We start from the raw sequence: 22412 nt of genomic DNA, 5'->3' as shown, positions 1-22412 counted from the left end.
AACATAAAAAACCTGAAAATTATGATAACATAAGAAGTTAAAATCTAAAGATTCTACTCGTTGCCATATTGTTCCCACAAATGTTCAATCAAATCTTCTTGTAGTTGAGAGCTAGTAGCTCTATCCCTAATTCGATTATGAGTTTGAAGAAAATCATGTAGTTCTGGTATTTCACAATGTGACACTGATATAAAGGAAATGACTTCATGTTCATGGTCAAATCTAAGGTTCATTGCTCCTTCATCCTCGATAATCATATTATGCATTATTATGCAAGCTTTCATAATATATGCAAGCGTTTCTTCATCCCAGTATCGAACAGGTCCACGTACAATTGCAAAACGAGATTGGAGCACCCCAAATGCCCGCTCCACATCTTTCCTTGCAGACTCTTGCTTGCTTGCAAAATATTTTCTCTTTGCTCCTAATGGTCTTGGGATTGTCTTAACAAAGGTTGACCAATTAGGATAAATCCCATCTGCTAAATAGTATCCCATTGTATATTCATGCCCATTAATTGTATAATTGACAGGAGCAGTACGACCTTCAGCAAGTGCAGCAAAAATAGGTGACCGATCAAGAACATTAATATCATTTAATGATCCAGGCATTCCAAAAAAGGCATGCCATATCCAAAGATCTTGTGAAGCCACTGCCTCTAGAATTATAGTTGGTTCACGACAATGACCAGTATACATCCCATGCCATGCAATTGGGCATTTCTCCCATTTCCAATGCATACAGTCAATGCTCCCTAACATCCCTGGAAACCCACGCTGCTCTCCAATTGATAATAATCGACAAATATCAGCCTCGTTTGGTGCCCTTAGATACCAATCACCAAAAACTTCTACGATTGCTTTGACGAAAGCTCTAAGACTTTCTATTGCAGTGGTTTCTCCAATTCGAAGATATTCATCAGTAAGATCTGCAGGAATACCATATGCAAGTATTCTGTGAGCTGCAGTTATCTTTTGAAGGCAAGATAAACCAAGAACACCAAGAGCATCTGTCCTTTGTTTGAAATATGAATTATGAGCTTCCACTGCATTTGCGGTCCGAAGAAAAAGACGACGACTCATCCTAAATCTTCTTCGAAATTGACTTTCAGTGAATTTAGAATTTTCTGCAAAATAATCATTATATAACCTTATCTCACCTTCCTTTCTATTACGATTGACAATATTATGACCAGGAATAGAGCCACGATACCTTGTTCTCCGCCCTTGATTATTCGATTCTTCTTCAGCAACTACAGCAGTAGCAACTTGAAAAGCCAACACAAGAGTGTCATCATCAAAATCAAAAGCATCATAAAAATTAAAATTAGAATGATTCATGATGAATTTTAATGAAATATAACAAAGATTGGAGAGAAGAAAATGATGAGAAAAAATGTTAAGGTATATGAGAATATTTATAGATGGACTATTTTTTCAAATTGTAAAATCTTAGAATGTTGGCGGTAATTTTTTAAAAATTTGAAATTTTAAAATTTAAAATATTGGCGGTTATTTTTTCAAAATTTAAAATTTAAAAATTTAATGTTGGCGGTTATGTTGGCGCTGATTTTTTTAAAGTTTGAATTTAAATTTACTTTTTAAAAATTAAATTTTTAACAATAACATATAAAACTTAAAATTAAAAATATTGATATAAATAAATTTTAAATTTAATTTTAAATTATATTTTTTAAACTTTTATATTACTTCATTAATTTTATATTACTTTTATAAATTATTCATATTAATTATATAATTAATAACATCATAATTATATTATATATAAAATATTTAAATTAGTTATATAATTGTATTAAAATTAATTTAACATGAAATATATTAAAATATAAATGGCTTTTCTATATAGCTTTTTACCATTGGAATGTATATAATTTAAAAATCTATATTTATACTATTTAAAAAGGTATTTTTTTTATTTGGCTCTGCAATATAACATTTTTTATTAGAGATGCTCTTAGAAAGATATTGATTCCTTATTTTTATAAATATTAACAGACTGTATTAAAATAATTATGGATCAAATATATTAAAATACAATTGGCTCTTCTAAATGATTTTTTACCATTGGAATGAACATCAACAAAAAAGTTATATCTATACTATTCAAAAAGCCATATTACCAATTTAGCTCTTCTAAAAAGCATCTCCCGTTGGAGATGCTTTAAGGCTTGTGTCCACGGTCATTAGTTAATTTTATGATTTTGACAATTTAATCTATTATTTTATAACAAAGATGGTAGCATATGCAAAGAATCATTCTTTATGATATTAGAGATTTTTTAATAAATAAATTAGTGTTTTTTTAGAAAAATGCATTAATGCTATCCAAAGATATTATGTAAATAAATAAATAATAAATAATAAAAATTAAAAATATTTTTAAATTTTTAAATTTATAATTTATTTACAGCTAACAAGTTTTTTTATGAAGAAAACGAGTTAAGTTATAATATTATTCTAATAGTTTTACCGAGAAAAAATATATTTTATATATATATTAAATGTTGATATAAAATATTTCCAGCATGTATATTAACAGTAAAAAATATCTCTATATATATTAATACCAATAAAAATGTAATAAGTTTTTTTCAAAAAAAATAGTTGTGTGGATGAAACTAAGCTCACCCCTTCACTGACCCTGCATAAAATGGGCATTTGCTTAGTTGAGGTGTTTTTTGAGTTTATTAAATTTAAATTCATCAATATCTTTATATATTCTGCTATAGAGCAAAGCAATCGGAGCACATGGTCAAAATTATAAAAAATAATACTTCTGGTGCGGATAGTAAGGTGTAATTTACACACCCATGCCTCGTAATAAAAGAAGAACAGCAAGGAAGAATTTCATTAGTCTAGTCAGATTGCTTTCCTAGTCATGTTCCTTTTTTCCTTTTCTCTTTCTTCCTTGTATCAGTTCTGACCCAGGCCTTGACTTTTGGACATGGGCCGAAACGCATCATCAGACACTGTAAGAGGTTTTATGCAGTATCCTGGGCCCAAGAACAATAAATTATCTAACCCGCGAGGTGATCATGATCTGTCCATTGGATTTTCCAGGACGCTTTCCTATTCATTGCTTCGCGGAAATTTTTTCTCTCGTCTGGGTGTAATTGAGAGATTACAAGAAATGTAGTTTAGATTTAAAATCAATCTTAATCTGGAGCTATTTGCGGTAGCCCGTCAACTGGTAAAATACTGTAGGACAGTAGCTGCAACTTGCAAGGTATTATGGCGTTGGGGCTGAACCATCCTGCCGCTGTTTCTTCGTCCAGGAATCACCACCTACTCTGGCATAAGCTGGAGATGATGACGGTCTACCTTTCTAAGCTGACTCAAATAGTATAGCTCTTGTAGTCGGGCATGGCTTTAGAAGATGACAATCCAATTCTAACCACACAATCATCTTTTCTTTTCTTCCCCTTTTTTTTTAAATTTAAAATCAAGCTGTGGCATAGGTGTTTGAGACAGTAATGGTAGAGATTAATTTTTAAAATTATTTTATTTTATTTTTTAAATTTTATTTTTAATGTCAACAAGAAACCACTTAAAAAATTCTAACCACACAATATTTTTTTTTTAAAATTCAAAATCAAGCTGTGCTATGAGGCCTTTAAGATAGTAGTAGATGTTTATTTTAAAGTTATCTTTGTTTAAAATTAAATTCAAAAACTTTTTAATTTAAAAAATTTAAATTTAAATAAAAAAATTCAAAAATTTAGAACATGATGATGCAACCCCTGCACCAAACTTTCAATTAATCCGGGAGTATAACCTAGACTTTGGTTTTAAGGGAAATATTACGAGAGCCCATATGGTATTCAGATTTTTATTTAATTTTTGCTCCACATGGATCGCCCTAATTAAATAGAAAGATTCCATTATAATTCTAATACACTTGCGCATTCTGGGAAGCAATTATATATGCAAAATAATTAATAAGGTGCAGAACATCACCGACAATGAAATATCGGCTGTTCTCCCACTAGTTTCCTTGAGCAATTTACCTAGCGATAGTCAACATCCTTTGCTTATGTGATAACCTAAGCTTAATAAGAGCTGTGATTTAAATAATGGTGATGACCGGCATACATGCAATCATCTCCTCGTGCTTGTGTTTGAAGGAGGTGATCTGGGAGCAACTGCAGCTTGCTTTGGAGTATGGGATCTTCAAATTATGTTTTAAAATATTTTAATTTTGGTCTTTAAAATTTTTAAAATTTTAAAATAGTCTTTCTAAAAATAAAATATTTGCCCTTCAATCTTATGTTTTTTTACGATGACATCCCCATTGAAAATTTTCTAATACCATTCCTTGAGCTAAGTATAACGGTAGGGGCTATTGATACGAATAACATAAAAGAACATAAAATACTTGTTTATGATTTAATTATGGCTGTACGAATAATTGTGTTAATTTGTCTAGTCACTAATCATCGAGTGCACTGTGCGCATGTACCGTTACTGTGAATTTAAATGATTTATGGGTATGGGAGTGCACGCATATGTATTTGTCACATAGACGCAAATAATTCATGATAGGTCTTACCTGTCTTCTAATTAATTGAAGGCTATTGTGATCCATAAAGCTAAATTACGGAGGAAAAATCATGTTCATCGAGATTTATTGTATTAAGAATTAAAATAGTATTAGCAAAAGTCTTAGATCGTGAAGATTCATATTATTACATATTGGAGCAGTATAGTAACAAAACTGCTTTTATTTTAAGGAGTTGTAAAAACTATACAGAAAGAATGAGATTTTTTTTTATTAAGATGTATTTAATATTAAAAGAATGTCTAAGAAAAAATAGTTAGTGAAATTTTTTATGGAACAACAGATATTTATTAGAGCCTGTTTAGAAGCGTGGTTGTTGTTGTTTTTCAAATAGTTTTTGATGGAACAGCAGACATTTATTAGAGTTTATTTAGAAGTGTGGTTGTTGTTTCATATTAAAATACATGCCAACGATATTTTTTTATTTTTAAAAAATTATTTTTGATATCAGCATATTAAAATAATTTAAAAATATTAAAAATATATTAATTTAAAATTAATAAAAAAATAAAAAATTTTTAAATTTTTTCAAAAATATTTTTAAAATAAAAAGACAAACATTCAATTACTGGAACTGCTATACCGTAACATAAAGAGTTTCAAAGGCTACATGGTTTGAGGTTATGTCTCAGGTTGCAAACATTTGATGCTTGAGCAATATATTCCAGGTGCCGGGGGCAAACTCGTATGCTTAGCAAACAAGTGAGTTTTCAAAACCACGTGTCTGGGGTTTCCAGACCCACTCAGTTTGGTCGAGATCTATTGGTAATGAACCTAAGGCTAACGGTCTAGTTTTCTTAGATTATTCAACTGTCTTGGGTCCCGTGCCAGCTCAAGGGTATTTGATCAATTCTCTCAGATCTGTGTCATAACTTATGTGTCATAACTTAAGGTTATAAAATTTTAGGTTTTAAATATTATTATTTGTATTATAAATATTATTATTTTTATTATAATTAAAAATATTATAATTAAAAATAATATTTTTTATTTTACAAATATTTTTACTTTTATTGTAATTAGTAGTTTTAATATTATTATTTGTATTATAATTAATATTATTAATAAAATAACTAATAAATTTTAAAAAAAATATCATGAATATTAAAAAACAACCATGAATTTGATTTGAAGGGTAAAATTAAAAATTATTATTATTATTACTGTTATTGTTATTAGTATCATTAAATATTGTGAATTCCTATAGTGTTTCCTTACATGGTTTTTTTTTTATATAATTTTTCATAAAATTATATTTATAGTGTTTCCTTACATGGTTTTTTATATAATTTTTCATAAAATTATATTTATTATTTTTATTATTTTAATATTGAATTGGTTGAGAGTTTAATTTTATATTTTTTTATTTACAACATTGTAGATTACTACAATATTTCCTCGCTTGTTTTTTTTGTTATAATTTTTTATAAAATTATCTTTGTTAATTTTATTTTTTTAATATTAAACTGATTGAGAATTACAATTATAATAAAATTAAATTATATAGAAAAGACATGATAAGTTTTTTTACAAAACACTATGAATTACTATAACTCATTCTATCAAGCCTTTAAGTTTTTCATTGTTAACCTAATATTCCAAAAAATATTATTTTTATTATATTTTTAATTTTTATTAGTGTTAATTTGCAATTATAATACCATGAAATAGATTTGCTCTATAAACTCGTGACATCACGCTGTATGTCATCCAGTAAATTTCAAAGCCATGCAAAGAGAGGGCAAGACTCAAAAGCGAGAGAGGGACTGGGCTTGCATCTTGCTCCTCGAGTTTTGCTGATGAACTAGAAGCCAGCAGGGTTTCTGATTCTTAACGAGTCGGGCGTCAATCTCAAGATTGCTAATAGCTGGTGGTGGATGACCGAAGGATTTGGGGCTCCTTCAGCCAGAGAAAGAAGCCACCGTGGCATTTATGGTTTCAAGTTTCGACTTGGTATAATAACACAAATAAAACAAATAAAATTATATTTTCTAACTTCGGATCATTTCACAAAAGAAAACATAATCCTGACTTTAAGATCCAGGAAGAAGAAGGCGACGCCGCCGCCGCCATTGGTGCATAACTTTAAGCCTCCCAATTTCTGGAAATTAACGACATAACGAACTCTAGATTGCTACGTTGCCAAAGGTGACACCGTGCATATGGTCAACGCGCGCAAATTAGAGGTCGTTGGAGTCGAGACATTGTGTAAGAAATTAGAAACGGGTCTGTTGATAAATTAGCAATCCAGTGGTCTAGTCCAAGCCCACGGATTCCACGGCGTGGTCATGTTACATCTGACCGGGCGCGAGGGCAGAACGTGGGCAGTGGGGGGGCACCAGCCCACACTCAGAGTTTTTTTATAAGGCATGAATTTCGAATAGGTACTGTTTTCCCTTGCATAAATATTTTTAACTGCATATTAATGATGAGTATGGTGTTTGGTGCGATTGCATTCGTGCTTCGTTTTGTGGGTTAAGGACCGAATCTGGATTTCTATAATTTAACGTGTTTTCTCACGTTTTTTTCTTTCCAAAAAGTGGGTCATTGGTAATAAAATAAGGATTTGTTTAGTGAAAGTGGGTCATTAGTGATAAAATAAGGAATTGTCTGGTGAAATAAAAAAGTTTTCCCTGTCTATTTAATTAGTGTTTGATAATGCAATGACATATATTTTTATAAATTTATTTTTTAATTGAGAATGTATTAAAATTATAATATTTTTTATTTATATTAAAATTATAAAAATATAAAAATATCAATTTAATATTTTTTAATTAAAACACACCTTGTTAAACATGTTGAGTTGCGAAAACAACACACCCTTAGCTAGAATGATACTTTTTTTACATGCAAAGTGTTATTTTTTTGTGGATTTCTAACTTATGAATTTTAGAATATAAATATGAATTATTTAGGATTAATAAAATCCAAAAACCTAAAATGCTAGTTTAATCTCGCTTTACATGCATATGCACATGTAAAGTTTTTTTTTATCATATCGGGCACGATTGTACTTTAGCTTTTTTTTACCTTTTTTTTCTCACATGTTATTTGAAATTAATTTTTTATTGCAATTAGATTTAATTATAATGTTTGCTATGAATTCAATTGAAAAAAAAATTGAATTCATATGTTTAGAAAAGATAAAATTCATATAATTTTAATATATATATTACCCCCAGTACTTTCATCTTATTTTTTCAATTTTTTTTTAAAGAGCTAGATAAATATTTTATAAAAGTTGATTTTAATATTAAATTCATATAATTTATTATTTGTCATTCATTATCATGGTCAAGAATTGCAAATCAGCACTAAATACACGATGGTGACGTTACCATAACCACACCCTCTTATCTCTTCTTCCTCTTTTTGCGTGGTGTATCAAAAGAAACTCTACCCCACTTATTATTTATATTAGCAGTGTAAATACCAGAAATAGACGTATAGTACATTTTTATCCACAACATAAAAATGCCAAAATTTGAAACAACCCCGAAACTTCCACCAAATTAAAAATTCAGCTCCCAGTTTTTTTCCTTCATAGGAAAGTTCCTTGGTTAAAATGAAATTAATAATTAATTTCAAATCCGCCAATTCCCAATCTCCTCTCTCTCTCCCCTCGTCTTTTTTTTTTTTGCGTGTATAAATAACCCATCAAACGAGCAACATTTTGTACAGCTAAGCCTTCGAGAGATCCTTGTCACCTACCGTTAAAAGTAGTGTGCGAGGGAGCCAGAACCTCTCCGAGTCGACTCAGCCCCCGCCATTCTGACTCGCTTGGAAACCTGTTTGTGCTCTTCTGAATCGGATTCTGGATTTTGTCAGACTAAAGGTAATCGCTGTACTGTTTTGTCTCTGCGTTTTGAGACTTTATGGTTTCGTCTGAGTCTGGTGTGGTTCTCCGTGGATCTCTGATGAAATGAAGTAATGTAGACAATGTTTTGACTAGAATTTGACATTCTTTTATTTTATAATCTCTATCCTTATTTATTGTTTTGGTGTACTCTCAATTCTGATTTTTGCGGCTTTATTGGATTTTTGAACGAGATTTTAAGGCCATTTTCATGAGTGATTAGGGTATTAGATTAGAGTCCTTTTATTAGATCTTTTGTATATATATTACTTGAGTTTATATTAATTTAAGATTTGTTGTTTCAGTGTAACTGCCTTCTTTTTTTTAACTATTTAATGCTAATGATTAGTTCTATATCTCAAATTCACTTCGATCAGAGACAATCATGTTGAAAGATTTTTTCTTTTTGACATCATGACCCCTGCTGACATTTCTGTTTTTCCTTTTCCGGCCAAATGATTGAACGTTGTAGTTTACTTTTTACCTGACTGCTTGATGATTTGGTATTGTGGTGTGGTGTATGTTGCTTTTTAAAAGTATTTTTTCATTTGAAAATGTATTAATATATAATTTTTTAATATAAGTATATCAAAATCATCAGAAAACATTAAATTTTTTTTGATGTTTTTTCACATCTAATACACTTTTAAAACGCAATTAAATGTAATTTTGACCACAAAAACAAACACTTTGAATGTTGAAAGATTTTTCTTTTTTCTTTTTGAGGGCTTTTCATTATTAGAATGTTAAGATCTTGTTTTAGTTGAATTCAGTTGCCATTCAATTTTGCAGTTGGTAGAGATTGCCTTTGTCGGGTATGATTTTCTGAAGTTTTATGCCCTACGTTTGCAAATTGTCCTTAGTTGTGGAGGAAACAAATCCATTATTGTGGCCTTTCATGTCCGATAAGAGACCAAAATGTTTTTTTCTTCATTGGGTGTTTGAGTAAATGAAAGAATCCACCAGGCTTCTCATCCTTATGTATTCATTTTAAATGCATCCTTTTTTCTCCTTATGGTGGCAATGCATCAAAATTACAATGTGGTGGCTCTTTCTTCTTATCACACAAAAGCAGGTGAAATAGAAAAACAATAATATACCTGGGCAGCTCTGTTTGTTGAATGCATTTAACTTTAAGCTGTGCTCTGTGCAATGTGATCTTTTTAATGTATTTGGCTAGGAAGATGTTGCTTCTATTTCTTTTGAGCCAAATGTGGAAGTTACAAAAGGAAATTTTTATTTAGTTGAGTCCCATGAGGGATCTTTTCTTTGGGGAGATGGACAAAGAGCTTAAAATTTCTTCATTTGCTTGTTCATGCAGAGATAGTTATGCTTGTCTATTGGATTTTGGCTTAGTTTCCATGTCTTATATGGAGTAACAGATGACCAAATAAAACCAATTTTGTCCTTCTCATTAAAATTTCCAGCCTGTGGCATAGCTGGAATTTGTTGTTTGCTAATACCAGCTAATTCATTTGGACAAATTTGCATTACTCTTTCAAGCGTTCTGATTTATCTCATGACTTGTGTTTAAAGTTTTGGTTGCGTCCCATGTGCTCTGCTTTAAATTTCAGGGTTTGTCCTCTCTGACTGTTGTGATGAACTGGTGTTTCTAACTCTTTCTGTTTGGATGAATTTGCTTCAAGCTTAATTTAGTTCCTATTTGTCAGGTTTCACAGTTTTGCCATAGCAGTGGTTAAAGAACAGGCTTAGATTGTATTCTGCTACGCTTGGTTATGTTGCAGCTTAGTTTCTGACAGTGTAATTTGCAGGAAAAGCAGGGGGCATATCAGAATGAAGGCACTGATCCTTGTTGGAGGGTTTGGAACACGGTTGAGGCCGTTGACTCTCAGTGTCCCTAAACCACTTGTTGAATTTGCCAACAAACCTATGATCCTGCATCAGGTATAAGTTTTTGAGCATTGCCTTTGTTGACACGTGTAATTGGACTCGTGATGGATGCTGCTTTCTGGTTTACTGTTTCCTCTTTGCAATAACTTGATATAATCTCCTGACTTTCATGATCAAGGGACAGCTTGTTTTGCATCCTGGGTGTTAAAAAAATCAAACACTTGCCCATGTATAATGGGCAGTAATAATTCTACACCCTGTTACTGTCAAGATCATTTTCTAAATTTACAAATCTGACTTTCTAGTTGGTATTGCCTGTGTTATATCCCACTTATTGAACTTTGAATTGTTTGCAGATTGAGGCTCTCAAGGCTATTGGAGTGACTGAAGTTGTTTTGGCTATCAACTACCAACCTGAGGCAAGGACAAGCAGCTTCACCTCTCACCCCTTTTTAACCACCATCAACTTTTATTAATAATTCACAGATTGTTCCAATTGAGGTTTGATAGCTGCTTATGCTTGTGCCTTTCCTGCAGGTCATGTTGAACTTCCTGAAGGATTTTGAGACAAAGCTTGAGATTAAGATCACGTGCTCACAAGAGACTGAGCCACTTGGCACTGCTGGTCCTTTGGCACTGGCAAGAGACAAGTTAATTGATGGTTCTGGTGAACCATTTTTTGTTCTCAATAGTGATGTTATTAGCGAATACCCGCTCAAACAAATGATAGAATTCCACAAAGTCCATGGTGGGGAGGCTTCCATAATGGTGACCAAGGTAACCCTTCCACTCTACTAGTTATTAGTCTACCCTTCTTGGTTTTCCTTGGAGATATTTCCAAACTAATAATCTTGACAGTGTTGAAAATCATTTTGCCTTGAACTGTAGGTGGATGAACCATCAAAGTATGGTGTTGTGGTTATGGAAGAATCCACGGGAAAAGTTGAGAGATTTGTGGAAAAACCAAAAATATTTGTTGGTAACAAAATCAATGCTGGGATTTATCTGCTGAACCCATCTGTTATTGATAGAATTGAACTGAGGCCCACCTCAATTGAGAAAGAGGTCTTCCCGAAAATTGCAGCGGAGGACAAGCTCTACGCAATGGTGCTTCCAGGGTTTTGGATGGACATTGGACAACCAAGAGACTATATTACTGGCCTAAGACTCTATCTAGATTCCCTTCGAAAAAATTCCTCATCTAAGTTGGCCAATGGTCCCCATATTGTGGGAAATGTTTTGGTGGATGAGACTGCCAAGATTGGAGAGGGTTGTTTGATCGGACCTGATGTTGCAATAGGACCAGGATGCATTGTTGAGTCTGGAGTTAGACTCTCTCGTTGCTCTGTGATGCGTGGAGTTCGCATCAAGAAGCATGCCTGCATATCTAGCAGTATCATTGGATGGCACTCCACAGTTGGGCAATGGGCCCGTGTAGAGAACTTAACAATCCTCGGAGAAGATGTGCATGTTTGTGATGAAATTTACAGCAACGGAGGTGTGGTTTTACCCCACAAAGAGATCAAATCAAGCATTTTGAAGCCAGAGATAGTTATGTGAAGGTCTGTGTTTGAGATTTGTACACTATGTTTAGACCCTTCCGGGGGTTATGAGTTACTGCGTTTGGAACTGTTATCGTTCTTTTCCTTTATCTTCCATGAGTTTCTGAGTTTGAATTCGAGTAAGAATGCTGAAGAGTAGGCGTGTCATAAATTTGAAAATGGAGTGAGAATTGTAACTTTGTACTGTAGATAAAAATAAGGCAACATTGTAAAATTGAATTCTCAGTTTCGCTGAATAGTGTAATTTATCAACAGTAAATTTATTTGCTTTGTTAATCAAGTGTCGGTAGACAGCTTATGATTTTTTTAATTTTTAATTATCTGTTTATGGGTGGTCCCGAAACTTTCGTAATACACGTTTTCACCCGAGTGGATTCCTACACATTGTCTAATCAATCTCTTTACGCAAAAGATACTGCAGGCACACTCTGGGAAAGAAACAAATCGACAATGCTACTAGATGTGCTGAAATGCTTGCATTATTGGGCTTGGCATGCCTGATGCCTGTGCGAGGAAATTTTAAATCTATTTTTGTAGGAAATGTCCTTCATAAGCTGCCTTATCCTGTTATAGGCGGTGGTGGACCATCATATTTAACGATGAGTGCTTTCAACAGTACCCTACGCAGATTTCTGTATTTTTTAAGTGGCAATCTTCTTGTAATCAGAGACGACATAAAAGTTGAAGATATGGCCATCAGCATAGGACAGCAAATCAATATGATTATGAAGATACTGAGAGTTACCATCAAGGTCCCCAGCTGATTACAATGGTGGTCTTTATGGAAAAAAGAACTCCTACAGTGGGCTCAAAATAATGGCTGTCAAGGGTCCTTGCACAAGTGAAAGGGAGTTGGCTGTCGCTGAGCGCTGTGTGCTGGGAATATTCCATTGGCCATCAATTAAAGATAATTATGTGGATCCCAGCTATTATCATGCCACGTTTGGTGGCAAACGTGATTCGAGTATTGTAACTTTTATGTCAAGAGCAATCAAGAAAAGGGCATTTTCTATGTAAGCACTTGGCGAAACTGTTCCAATTAAACACCTCAAGTCTAATCCAATAGTCATAATTTGGAGGGAGTGTGGATTTATTTATTTATTATTATTAATATAAATATTCCAGTTAGTTTATTTATATCTTAATTAATTATATAAATTTTTAATAATTCTAAAATTTATAAAATTTAAACTAATAATTTGAAATAAATTTAGAACTTCAACTTATATAATGATTTTTTTTATTATTATGATACTGCTGAATGTAGAGAGAGAGGGAGAGAGGGGGGGTCCCTGGCCTCCCATGTGAAGCCGTACCTAACCATGTCTACAAAGATGAATTGTCAAAGGGAAAAATACAAATGGAAGGTGAAATATTGCATCTCAAATGTTGCATCTCAACAATTGCTTTAGACGTGCTTAAAAAATAAAACATGTGCAACGTCTGACATCATTCTGTCCCATGTCCGGATTCTAAAATCCAAACTAGATTATTGTCCAACTGTGCAAGGTAGCTGGGAAATGATGTTTGACAAATAAAATCTGGGGGTCAGGAAATGGTAAATAGATTGCCTTTTCTTTCAGTTTTAACATTTTCTTCAAACAATTCAACAATTTTCCTCGTAGGTCCTCCATTTTCCCAATACTTAAGCAGCTGGCATGAAGAGGATTTCTCTCGTTCATCGTTGCTTTCAGTTTAGACTTCAGAGTTGCATAGGCAAACCGAAAATCTTTATGAAATGTAACTGGTTGAACTGTTGCTTTCAGAGATATGAAGGAAATCTCGACAGGTACGGGGTATATAAATTACGTATTATATTTTAAAGCCAATTGTACAGAGCAGACGTGCTCATCTAATAGCTACAGAACCACTCAGTTTGAAAAATATGCCAATTGAGTGGGTGAGTTTATCTGCGTTTTAAAGTGTTTTTTAATATTAAAACAATTAATTTTAAATTAAAAAAATTAAATTTTAGACAATCAATGTTTTGACTGCGCTGCTAAACACAGCTCCGAAAACTCCTATAACGTTTAATCACTGCGTTCATATACAGACAAGAACTTGTCCCATAGAATATTGGAAATGTTACCTCATCAAGCATAACAACTCCCGAGTCTGCAAAGCTTTTAAACCACGAAAATGGAACGCAGGTTTTAAATATTTCTCGGAAACTTGTTCCATTATTGTGATTAGCCTAATTGGTAAGATGCCATAAGTTTTACCGAACAAGGGAATGACCCATCCAGAATTCTTTACTCAAAGGATACCTATCTAATCATGCATCCATCTATTTTAGTAACAGGGACGAGAATCTTTTTTTCTCGTTGACTAGAAGCAACAACATCCAGCTATTTTACTTTCATCCATACAAGGTAAGAGAATGGTGTGAAATGACATGATATTTCCCTTTAGAGTTCTGTCTTTCTCAAACTTCTAACTTCAAAAACCGAGATGTTACAACATAAGATAGCAATGAACCTATGAGCAGGACAAAGAGGCATGCTGCTGAAATGGGATACCTTTGACATTTCCAAGAAAAATGGAGATGCTCCCTTCACTGGTAACAATATTTACAGGGCAAGTAAAGATAAAGGACACTGTGTGGCTGTTATTGCTTAATTCATACGGCGGCCAACAGCCAAAACATAACATGAGAAGATATGGCAAGGAGAAACCACGAGACAAATGCCAAAGCAATGGAGATTTGGAACCTGCTGCATGGGAAATAGTATGGTGCTCTGCAGTAGTGCAAGTCTTTTGCAAACAGCACGGTGACTCCAGCTGCTGCACATGCAGCAGCAAGTGATAGAATAGATGTCACCTGCAAATTTTTAGCTAAAAGTTACATCATTGTTTACTCGATTCTGCAGGATGAAGTCACCAGACCTAGATCTCATAAGAAACAAAACAGGGAGAATGGTAACTTGAACAAAAAATCTAGCTCCGTGACAGCATATACTGTCAGCTAAGTGAGCATACACTGTTATAGACGGGTACATAGAACTTGCATGTCTGTAAGACAGCACAGTGAGGAAGAGGGTGAAGTAAATGAGAGAAGCACGATGAAACAAGGGAAGGATGAAGAGAAAAGGATATTGCTGCCATTCCGATATTAAGTGAAACAACTAGGGGATTTTGCAAATATTTTCAGAATCTTCCCACCATCATATCTTCAAAGAATTGACCAATGCTGTTCATATTTTTATTGGCTAAGCAATGAACAAAAAAAGCAAGCGCAAAGGGACCTATGAAACCATACTACTGGCGTGTGAAAATCTGGCTAAGCTGTGCCAACTGTCATATTTAATCTCTCTTACCATGCCACAAACACAACTGTAAAAATTACAATTTAACACAGGTATGGGAGAGAAGATAGTTACCCAATCACCAACAACAAATAAGCTCACTAAGACAGGATTCTGCAAGTTTTTCTTAGATCTCAAAGCGTGCAGATCAAGGCACGCAAGTCCAAAACTCCAAAGGAGTTGAAGCCCCATTGATGCAATCAAATAGCTGAATTCAAAACACAAAGTCAAAATTGTGGAAGTACGAGAATGTAAAAGGATGGATTGCTAAAACTACACAACAGAAGATCCATCAAATAGTGAGATGAAGCATAATATAAGCAGCTGAAACCACTTTCAATGAAATTTCAAACACATGCCTGCACCAACATGCACTTATTCAAATGCAGTCACACGCACACCAAACTCTTTAAAAAGAATCTTGAAGTCATATTATTACAGTGCTCATGAATATGAAATGTTGGTGTTTTCCTGGAAACATACAACAAGGTTAGGCAACTTGAAAAACATACAAACTGTGGCAGGGTTAGTTAAAGAGAGGAGAGTAAAATAACCAGCTCAACTGGCACACAAAACCAAAGAAAAGGATTGTCTCCCTTTGCCTCCTAACTCTAGAATGCAGAGTGACATAGGGCAGACAATAACATCACTCATATTAATTTCCTGTCCATCAAACGACCACCACTTTAACTGCTCCACTGGTTGAAACAAAATCCAGTTGACTTGATTGAAATGCTGGCAATTCTAGGTGCAGTTATCATCACTATTATAAGGGGAAGGCGTTTCTTCTGTTCTTGGAGTCCAAAGTAAGTGGAACAAGCCAACACAAGATGCTGTTCTCATAAGAGATTCAGTTTGGAAGTACAGTCATCAGCTACGGCAAAATGCCAAAAAATGTTTCTACAAATTGTGCTTGGTTGGGTTTGCTAGATGAAGAGATCTTTATCCTCCCTTGCTCATCCATTGTACCTTCACCCTACTTTTTTGTGATGCCTCAGGACATTGTTACGAATATCTCCCAGTGACATGCAAAGTAATCAAATAGCATGGCCCTGATGTAATTGTCTGGTCTACAAAGGGGTTGCCACAAGTTATTAAGCTTGCCAGGCTGAATTACTTCATTTTGAGTCCATTTGGATTGATCAGATGCAATGCTAGAAGCAGACTTCTATAAGATTTAAGCAATACCTTTTAGGCTGGCACAATCACTCTACACCTGTGGCAATAACTGTAGTGGTTGAAATAAAATGTCTTTTAACAGAGGTGATACAAAATGAAAAATGAAAACATTTCAAGTACTGCACGGGGTTCCCTCCTGGTGTAGCAACAGATCCACAAGGGTAAGGCCATCTTTCTCCTGTAATTAAAAGGTGTCTACTGGAAGGGGCCTCTTTCAAAGGCTGTTTAAAAGTTCATGCACGCAAGTACATGAAGTTGAAAAGTACTTTGTGCTTCATCTTTCCATAATCTGAGGGTAACTGAAGACTACGGTAGGAATTGAGCACCTCATGGATCAGTTATTATTCATACTTTGGGAATTTCTAGAATGGTATAAACACAAAACAACCTCCTCTTCCATTGTTGTGAGAGCTTAATTTGGGTACACGATCCTTGACACAAGGGTTCGATTCCAGTATTATATGCCACAATCGTGATCAATGCTCACAGTTCAAACATTATGTGTCCAGTTGGTAGACTTGAACAATAGAAACAAATTACAGGCAGCCAATTCCTTTTTACTCATTTAAAAGAATTTCCACCCAAACATCATGGGTTCTCCCTCTTTCTACTCTAAGTTTCTCTGTTGATTGAAGCAGAGACACTACACCACTGTTTCCTAACTATGAGACTGTTACAATTAGAAACTAGCCCCAGAGTTTTATTCCAATCACCAGAAAACTCAGATGATGTAAACTCACTATGTGAATGTCTCAGCAAGAGCTTAGTAAAAAATGAAGCTAAAAACACCACTAACTATAATTACTGTAAACCACCCACTTTAATATAATTGGTGGAGGGGATGTTTCTCCCTCCCTTCGGTCCTTTGACCAAATTTCTCCTCTGGTTGAAGCAAGAGGCCAAAATTTTACCCCAATCACTAAAAGAAGGGAACCGTTCTAAAAATAGTACTCATGAGATATTTAGGAAAACATAGAGCTGAACATTCTAAAAATACCATTAACTATAATAACACAAGAAATAACTGATTTTGACAAATGAAATGGGCCACTTCCAGTGGACCAATGAAAGCTAGACCATCATCAATCTCCCGACTAATACATGTTCAGCAGATAACGATCCATAAGGAGAGACCAACAGCAAGAAAATAATAATAATAATAAAAAAAAAAGAGAAGATAAACGCCCGGTGAAAAATTACCAGAAAGCAGTAGCGTTAAAGAAGCCACGAGCAGAGACCATGACCACGATTGAAGCAGCTGCAAATACAAACTGTCCTACTCTCAATCCCAAGCCACTCACTTTCCCTGGACCCCCAAACATCTCCTTCATATCTCCCTTAAAGAAAGAAACTTTCTTGCCCTTTCCCTCGATGAGTAGAGACCCTTTCCTAAAAAATAAAAATAAAAAAACCGAGCGAGAATTTTTCTGGCCCTGTTGATAGTTGTGAGTATTAAGATTATTAGATGGTCTTTTTGATTGGATTGAAGAATATCCCTTGTGAATGCAGCAGCCAACAACAGCTGGTGAGCTACTGTTCTTTACCGTGAAGCTATAGAAAAGGAGATGGTGGCGAGGGACCAGGATTTGCTTTTTCACGGATTTTGATTTTGGCTTGCGGTTAAGGATCTTTACTCGTAGTGGAATGTTTTGCTATCCTTTTAATAAAAACATACTAACATTGATAGTTACTTCTCAACTAGTTGCTTATGGGGTGCCCTCAGTTCTTGTTACTTTTGTTTTTTTCCCTTTTTTAGATGAAAGTAAAGTAAACAAACACCGGTCATTATAAAAATAAATAATTGCAAACCAGATTTGGCCTGGTAGAAGAGGTTTGTCTCCTTTCACTGTACCTGAGTTTGAGTTTTGGCGTGCACGCCTGTCATCTTTGTGGTATCTTATATGCATACTGGGTTTGTAGGGTATTCAGTGAGCTGTGAGTTACTTCTCAACTAGTTGCTTATACCCCCTCAGTTCTTGTTACTTTTGTTTTTTTCCCTTTTTTAGATGAAAGTAAAGTAAACAAACACTGGTCATTATAAAAATAAATAATTAATTTAGAGATGACATCTGCTCATTCAGTGAGCTGTGGAAATTAGTCGTGGTGCGCGCAAGCTTTCCCGGATACCCACATAAATAAATAAAAAAATAATAATAATTAATTTAGAGATGACATCTGCTCTAGACCAAGCTTATGAAAACGGTTGTATTCAGAGTGATCTTGGTTTTAGGCCCATACCCTGATATAGTTTGTGGATCCCTGGTGTAGTGAGGCTTGGTTTGCTGGGCTTAATCCAAAATGATAACTGGATTGAATCTTTTTGAAGCAGTCATTTAGCAGCTGCTGCTGCTCCTACCATCGGTGGCAGCTTCAGCCTCTTCTTCGTTCTGGATTATGTGTTCCTTTTGTTTTGTGTTTATAGATCTAAATTCTAAATTTAAATCGTTGTCACGAGCTACTGTTTATTCTCCTTTTTCATCTAGATTTTTCTCCTTATGAATAATACTTGGTATCTCTATGTAGATTGTGGGTGTTTAATAGTCTTGTAACTTCAATCAACAAGGCTGGTAGCTGGCGGCCCGTTGTCGTTCATCTGGACGCCTCAAATGCCTCTGTATATGCCTGAGATGTAATCGTTCAAAATTTAAAATAACATAGAGTTTTCTTTATCATTCAGATCATTGAAAATGTTGTCTACTGTCTTAAAATCCATCTTACAGTATTCTCGATCATCTTTATAAAATAATTTTTGGTACTGTGATAGGGTTAAAATATTTTTTATTTTAAAATATATTGAAATAATATGTATTTTTATTTTTTAAAATTTATTTTTAACATCAACACTCAAAAAAATATAAAAATACCAAAAAATAATAATTTTAAGTAAAACATGCAACAGTTGCATTGCAAAACGGGTTCTAAGTATCAAATAATTTTTACTAATGTATGAAAATAGCTATTTATTTGCATTTTTCTTCATGCTTGTTTATGTTATATTTACACTTACAGATAGCTCCATGAGCCTTGACGTACAAACACGTGGCAACCAACTAATACAGTTGAATGGAAGGACTAATAGAAGGATTATAATTTATAAGAAGTTTTGTGCCAGGGACAAACACATAGAAAATCAAGACCACAGGGACCAAATGTGCCATCAGCAAACATTTTTCCTTGAAGGTGACTTAGGGCAGGGGATCCACGACAAGCACTCCTTACAGAAAAAGAAAGAAAGAAAAAGATAAATAAATAAAAATAAACTTAAACCCCCCAAAACCCTAAAATTCCCCCTTTTATTCTCTGAAGTCTAAACCCTCAACACTGCCTTCGCAATCTCCCCGCTATCAACACAACACGAAAATGTCTTTCACTGCAATTCTCCGCAAATCGGCTTCCGCTGTAACACCACTAGCGTCTCGACTCGTTCGGGTCGGCCACAGAGATTACCACTCTGCCCTCTTCTCTGCACTGGAACGCCAAGTCAATCTCCCTCGGAAAAGTCCCTCCTTCGTCGTTCCATTTCTGCAACGTTATTGTTCCGCGGCTACTGAAACTCAGAGGCCCAGTTCAACCGAATCGCTTCTTCGAGTTATTGAATCGGAAATCAAGGATGCCCAGGAAAACGATGACGATGATCGTGTAAGGCTTTCTTTTTTCTCTTTTCGGTTTTTTTCACGTTTGCTTTTCTTTCGTTAAATATATGTGTTTTTTGCTTCCATCTTATTTCTAGAGAAATATTTTAACTCTAAATTTAGAGCTGCGGTGCACAAAAAAGTTTACATACATTCCTTTTAATTTTCCAATTGTGCAATCGTTATTTTGTTGAGGAAAGCAGATTTTGAATCGTAGTATTGAACAAAAATCTGGATTCAGTGCAGAGTTGCAGAGATTATAGTGTGTTGTACTAGATATTAATAGTTTTGATTTCCTTGTTCTTTATTGCCAACGACTTGTACTGTGCTCCAAGGGGTACTTCTAATCTGTTTGGCTACAAAGAAATCTCATGGAAGAGAAGATAACTTAAGTTTGTGCTTTAATTTTTCATCAAATGAAAACTTGATTGTTTTACTAGAAATTGGAGCCTCCCACAGGCTTCGAGATACTGTATATCGAGTTTGAGTGGTCTTGTATTGTCGTCAAGTAAATATCTATCTAGGTTTTCAAGTTCTTTTACTTGGTTTTTAGGCGAGATATACTATCTGGTCAGTTTGTTAGCCAAAAGGAGAACATGGCCATCAGCATTTTCGTGCATAATTTCTCATTTAAGAGTTTATAACTTTAAATGATAACAATTTGCGGTCTGTAGAGCTTGAAGCTCCTAACTTACCACTACATCGATCCTAGGCCCTGTATATTTCCTATTCAAGAAATTGAGAACAAGAATCAGTTACTCCAGGGTAAACTGGAGTTTTGAATTCAGAATTCTTTTTGCCATGCATAATCTAATTGTCTTCATCAGTGATGGATACTGAGTCCAATTTTTTCAGGAATTTTTGTAAAACAAATTTTACTGTGGAGTAATTACAGCTATTAAGGAATACTGTAGCAGGTTTGTGTTATCCTTTCCCTTTACTCTGTCTTTTTTGTAGGTCGAAGAGATTCCAAAGGACTTCCCTTTCAAGATTGATGACAATGCTGGGCAGCAAACTGTGATACTGACAAGAGAATATGAAGGTGAACTTGTGAAAGTTGAAGTTCACATGCCTGATTTTGTTACCGGGGAGGAAAACGATGTTGATGATGATAAGGAGCAGCCTGTGCAATCTAGTATACCATTAGTTGTTACAGTCTCCAAGAAGAGCAAAACTTGTCTGCAGTTTAACTGTGTTGCTTATGCTGATGAGATAACAATCGACAGCATCTCAATTGGAGTTCCTGAAACTTCTGAAGATCAAATGGCCTTTGATGGACCTAACTTTCAGTAAGCTTACTACCACTTAGTCATGGCCAGTGGTTTGATGGTTTACATTATTCTGTTAATTAACAATTGTATCTCGTTTCTACAGTGATTTGGATGAGAACCTGAAGAAAGGTTTTCACAAGTATCTAGAGATCAGAGGAATAAATGCCAGCACCACCAATTTCTTACACGAGTACATGATCAACAAGGACAGTCGAGAATACATGGGATGGTTGAGCAATCTTAAGCAGTTCATTGAAGCATAAATTTTAAACATGTTCAACGAACAAAGACATTGAGAATTGTTATGCTAGTGGAAATCTTTAAGAAGCTTATTGTAAAAACCTCATCATCCAACAATTTCAGTAGAGAGATCATGCCATGTATCTTTCTGGTGCACGACTTCGCCAAAAAGCTGATTGAAATGCTATAATTAGTGCTTATTAGCATGTCGCTTTTTGCAATTATGGTGTGGATTGATTATTTGATGTGGTTTGATGTGGTTTATTGCATATTGTTATCAACAGCGCTGATCGGACACCAGCAATATGAAAATGATAAACAAGTGGTTTTCCATTTTTGTTGTTACCTTCTAAATGAGTCAGTTCTGGATTTTGAGGTAAATTGTTGTGTCATGTTAAATGTTCCAGGTAAATTTTGCAGTGATCTTCTAAAAAATTGCGATCTTTATTGGCTAGCAGAAGCATAGAACGACCCTTGAACCTTGGTTGACCTTTCCAGGAGAGAGGAGGCGAGGGCAAAGATGCTTTCAATTCAGCTGTTGTAATAAGTAGCAAAGCATAAAAAATTTAATCAGTGTCAGGACAACACCACAAGGTAAAATTGTTTCATCGCGCCAGGCAACAAATTGATCCATAGATGCGATTGGTGAATGCTATGACGTGGGTAAAAATGATACGGATTCCAAAATGCGCTGCTGCGGACCGCAAAATATTTTTGCTGCATTGTAAATTTCAAAGAGCTTTGAATATCAATTGAAACCGTTACCAACACGCTCTCCTTTGAAGGGCTTTCATTATGTTTTCAGGAGCATATCCGTTTCGAAAGAGAATTAAGAGATAATTTCACAAGGGAAAAAGAGAACTAGATCGAACTGAACCAGTTCCAAACGCGTAGAAAGCTCAAAAATTGGGTTCAGAATTCTAGCAACTCTC

At 34.4% G+C, this 22412-nt stretch overlaps 4 protein-coding genes and 1 long non-coding RNA gene across 6 annotated transcripts; 2 read left to right on the top strand and 3 right to left on the bottom strand.

The window, feature by feature from the left end:
- Positions 1 to 53: 53 nt before the first annotated feature.
- Positions 54 to 1352, bottom strand: LOC105133696 (uncharacterized). The gene is made up of 2 exons (XM_011037778.1): positions 1160 to 1352; positions 54 to 1045 (listed from the first exon to the last, which is right to left on the bottom strand). Exons 1-2 carry the CDS (start codon positions 1338 to 1340, stop codon positions 54 to 56), a joined length of 1173 nt encoding a protein of 390 aa, XP_011036080.1. The 5' UTR covers positions 1341 to 1352.
- A 6885-nt stretch (positions 1353 to 8237) lies between these two features.
- LOC105133679 (mannose-1-phosphate guanylyltransferase 1) lies at positions 8238 to 12133 on the top strand. 2 transcript variants are annotated; one of them, XM_011037769.1, is made up of 5 exons: positions 8238 to 8419; positions 10201 to 10345; positions 10648 to 10710; positions 10829 to 11068; positions 11180 to 12133. In XM_011037769.1, the coding sequence occupies exons 2-5, from the start codon at positions 10235 to 10237 to the stop codon at positions 11849 to 11851; spliced, it is 1086 nt and encodes a 361-aa protein (XP_011036071.1). In that variant the 5' UTR covers positions 8238 to 8419; positions 10201 to 10234; the 3' UTR covers positions 11852 to 12133. The 2 variants fall into 2 exon arrangements, with proteins under 2 accessions (XP_011036071.1, XP_011036070.1); XM_011037768.1 differs by having other exon boundaries at positions 8239 to 8419; positions 10213 to 10345.
- LOC105133680 (uncharacterized) lies at positions 11954 to 12898 on the bottom strand. Its single transcript, XR_843843.1, has 2 exons — positions 12351 to 12898; positions 11954 to 12309 (listed from the first exon to the last, which is right to left on the bottom strand). It is a non-coding gene; the product is annotated as an uncharacterized LOC105133680 (long non-coding RNA).
- A 1256-nt stretch (positions 12899 to 14154) lies between these two features.
- Positions 14155 to 18069, bottom strand: LOC105133678 (CASP-like protein 5B2). Its single transcript, XM_011037767.1, has 3 exons — positions 17538 to 18069; positions 15234 to 15366; positions 14155 to 14674 (listed from the first exon to the last, which is right to left on the bottom strand). The coding sequence occupies exons 1-3, from the start codon at positions 17666 to 17668 to the stop codon at positions 14474 to 14476; spliced, it is 465 nt and encodes a 154-aa protein (XP_011036069.1). The 5' UTR covers positions 17669 to 18069; the 3' UTR covers positions 14155 to 14473.
- Positions 18070 to 19570: 1501 nt separating this feature from the next.
- Positions 19571 to 21715, top strand: LOC105133672 (uncharacterized protein At2g39795, mitochondrial-like). Its single transcript, XM_011037759.1, has 3 exons — positions 19571 to 19976; positions 20927 to 21258; positions 21344 to 21715. Exons 1-3 carry the CDS (start codon positions 19698 to 19700, stop codon positions 21501 to 21503), a joined length of 771 nt encoding a protein of 256 aa, XP_011036061.1. The 5' UTR covers positions 19571 to 19697; the 3' UTR covers positions 21504 to 21715.
- Positions 21716 to 22412: the final 697 nt, after the last annotated feature.

This window comes from Populus euphratica, unplaced genomic scaffold, assembly GCF_000495115.2.
Source record: "Populus euphratica unplaced genomic scaffold, PopEup_1.0 scaffold36.1, whole genome shotgun sequence".
Classification (NCBI taxonomy): Eukaryota; Viridiplantae; Streptophyta; class Magnoliopsida; order Malpighiales; family Salicaceae; genus Populus; species Populus euphratica.
The sequence above is the reverse complement of the archived record's forward strand: the minus strand, read 5'-3'. Positions and strand labels throughout refer to the sequence as shown.

Coding starts and splice junctions, on each gene's coding strand:
- LOC105133679 (XM_011037769.1), top strand. CDS start 10,235: ATGAAGGCACTGATCCTTGTTGGAGGGTTTGGAACACGGTTGAGGCCG. Junction 10,346..10,647: donor AACCTATGATCCTGCATCAG/GTATAAGTTTTT, acceptor AATTGTTTGCAG/ATTGAGGCTCTCAAGGCTAT. Junction 11,069..11,179: donor CTTCCATAATGGTGACCAAG/GTAACCCTTCCA, acceptor CTTGAACTGTAG/GTGGATGAACCATCAAAGTA.
- LOC105133678 (XM_011037767.1), bottom strand. CDS start 17,668: ATGAAGGAGATGTTTGGGGGTCCAGGGAAAGTGAGTGGCTTGGGATTG. Junction 15,367..17,537: donor TTTAACGCTACTGCTTTCTG/GTAATTTTTCAC, acceptor TTTTGAATTCAG/CTATTTGATTGCATCAATGG. Junction 14,675..15,233: donor TATTTGTTGTTGGTGATTGG/GTAACTATCTTC, acceptor AAAAATTTGCAG/GTGACATCTATTCTATCACT.
- LOC105133672 (XM_011037759.1), top strand. CDS start 19,698: ATGTCTTTCACTGCAATTCTCCGCAAATCGGCTTCCGCTGTAACACCA. Junction 19,977..20,926: donor AAAACGATGACGATGATCGT/GTAAGGCTTTCT, acceptor TCTTTTTTGTAG/GTCGAAGAGATTCCAAAGGA. Junction 21,259..21,343: donor TTTGATGGACCTAACTTTCA/GTAAGCTTACTA, acceptor TCGTTTCTACAG/TGATTTGGATGAGAACCTGA.
- LOC105133696 (XM_011037778.1), bottom strand. CDS start 1,340: ATGAATCATTCTAATTTTAATTTTTATGATGCTTTTGATTTTGATGAT. Junction 1,046..1,159: donor CAATCGTAATAGAAAGGAAG/GTGAGATAAGGT, acceptor CCGCAAATGCAG/TGGAAGCTCATAATTCATAT.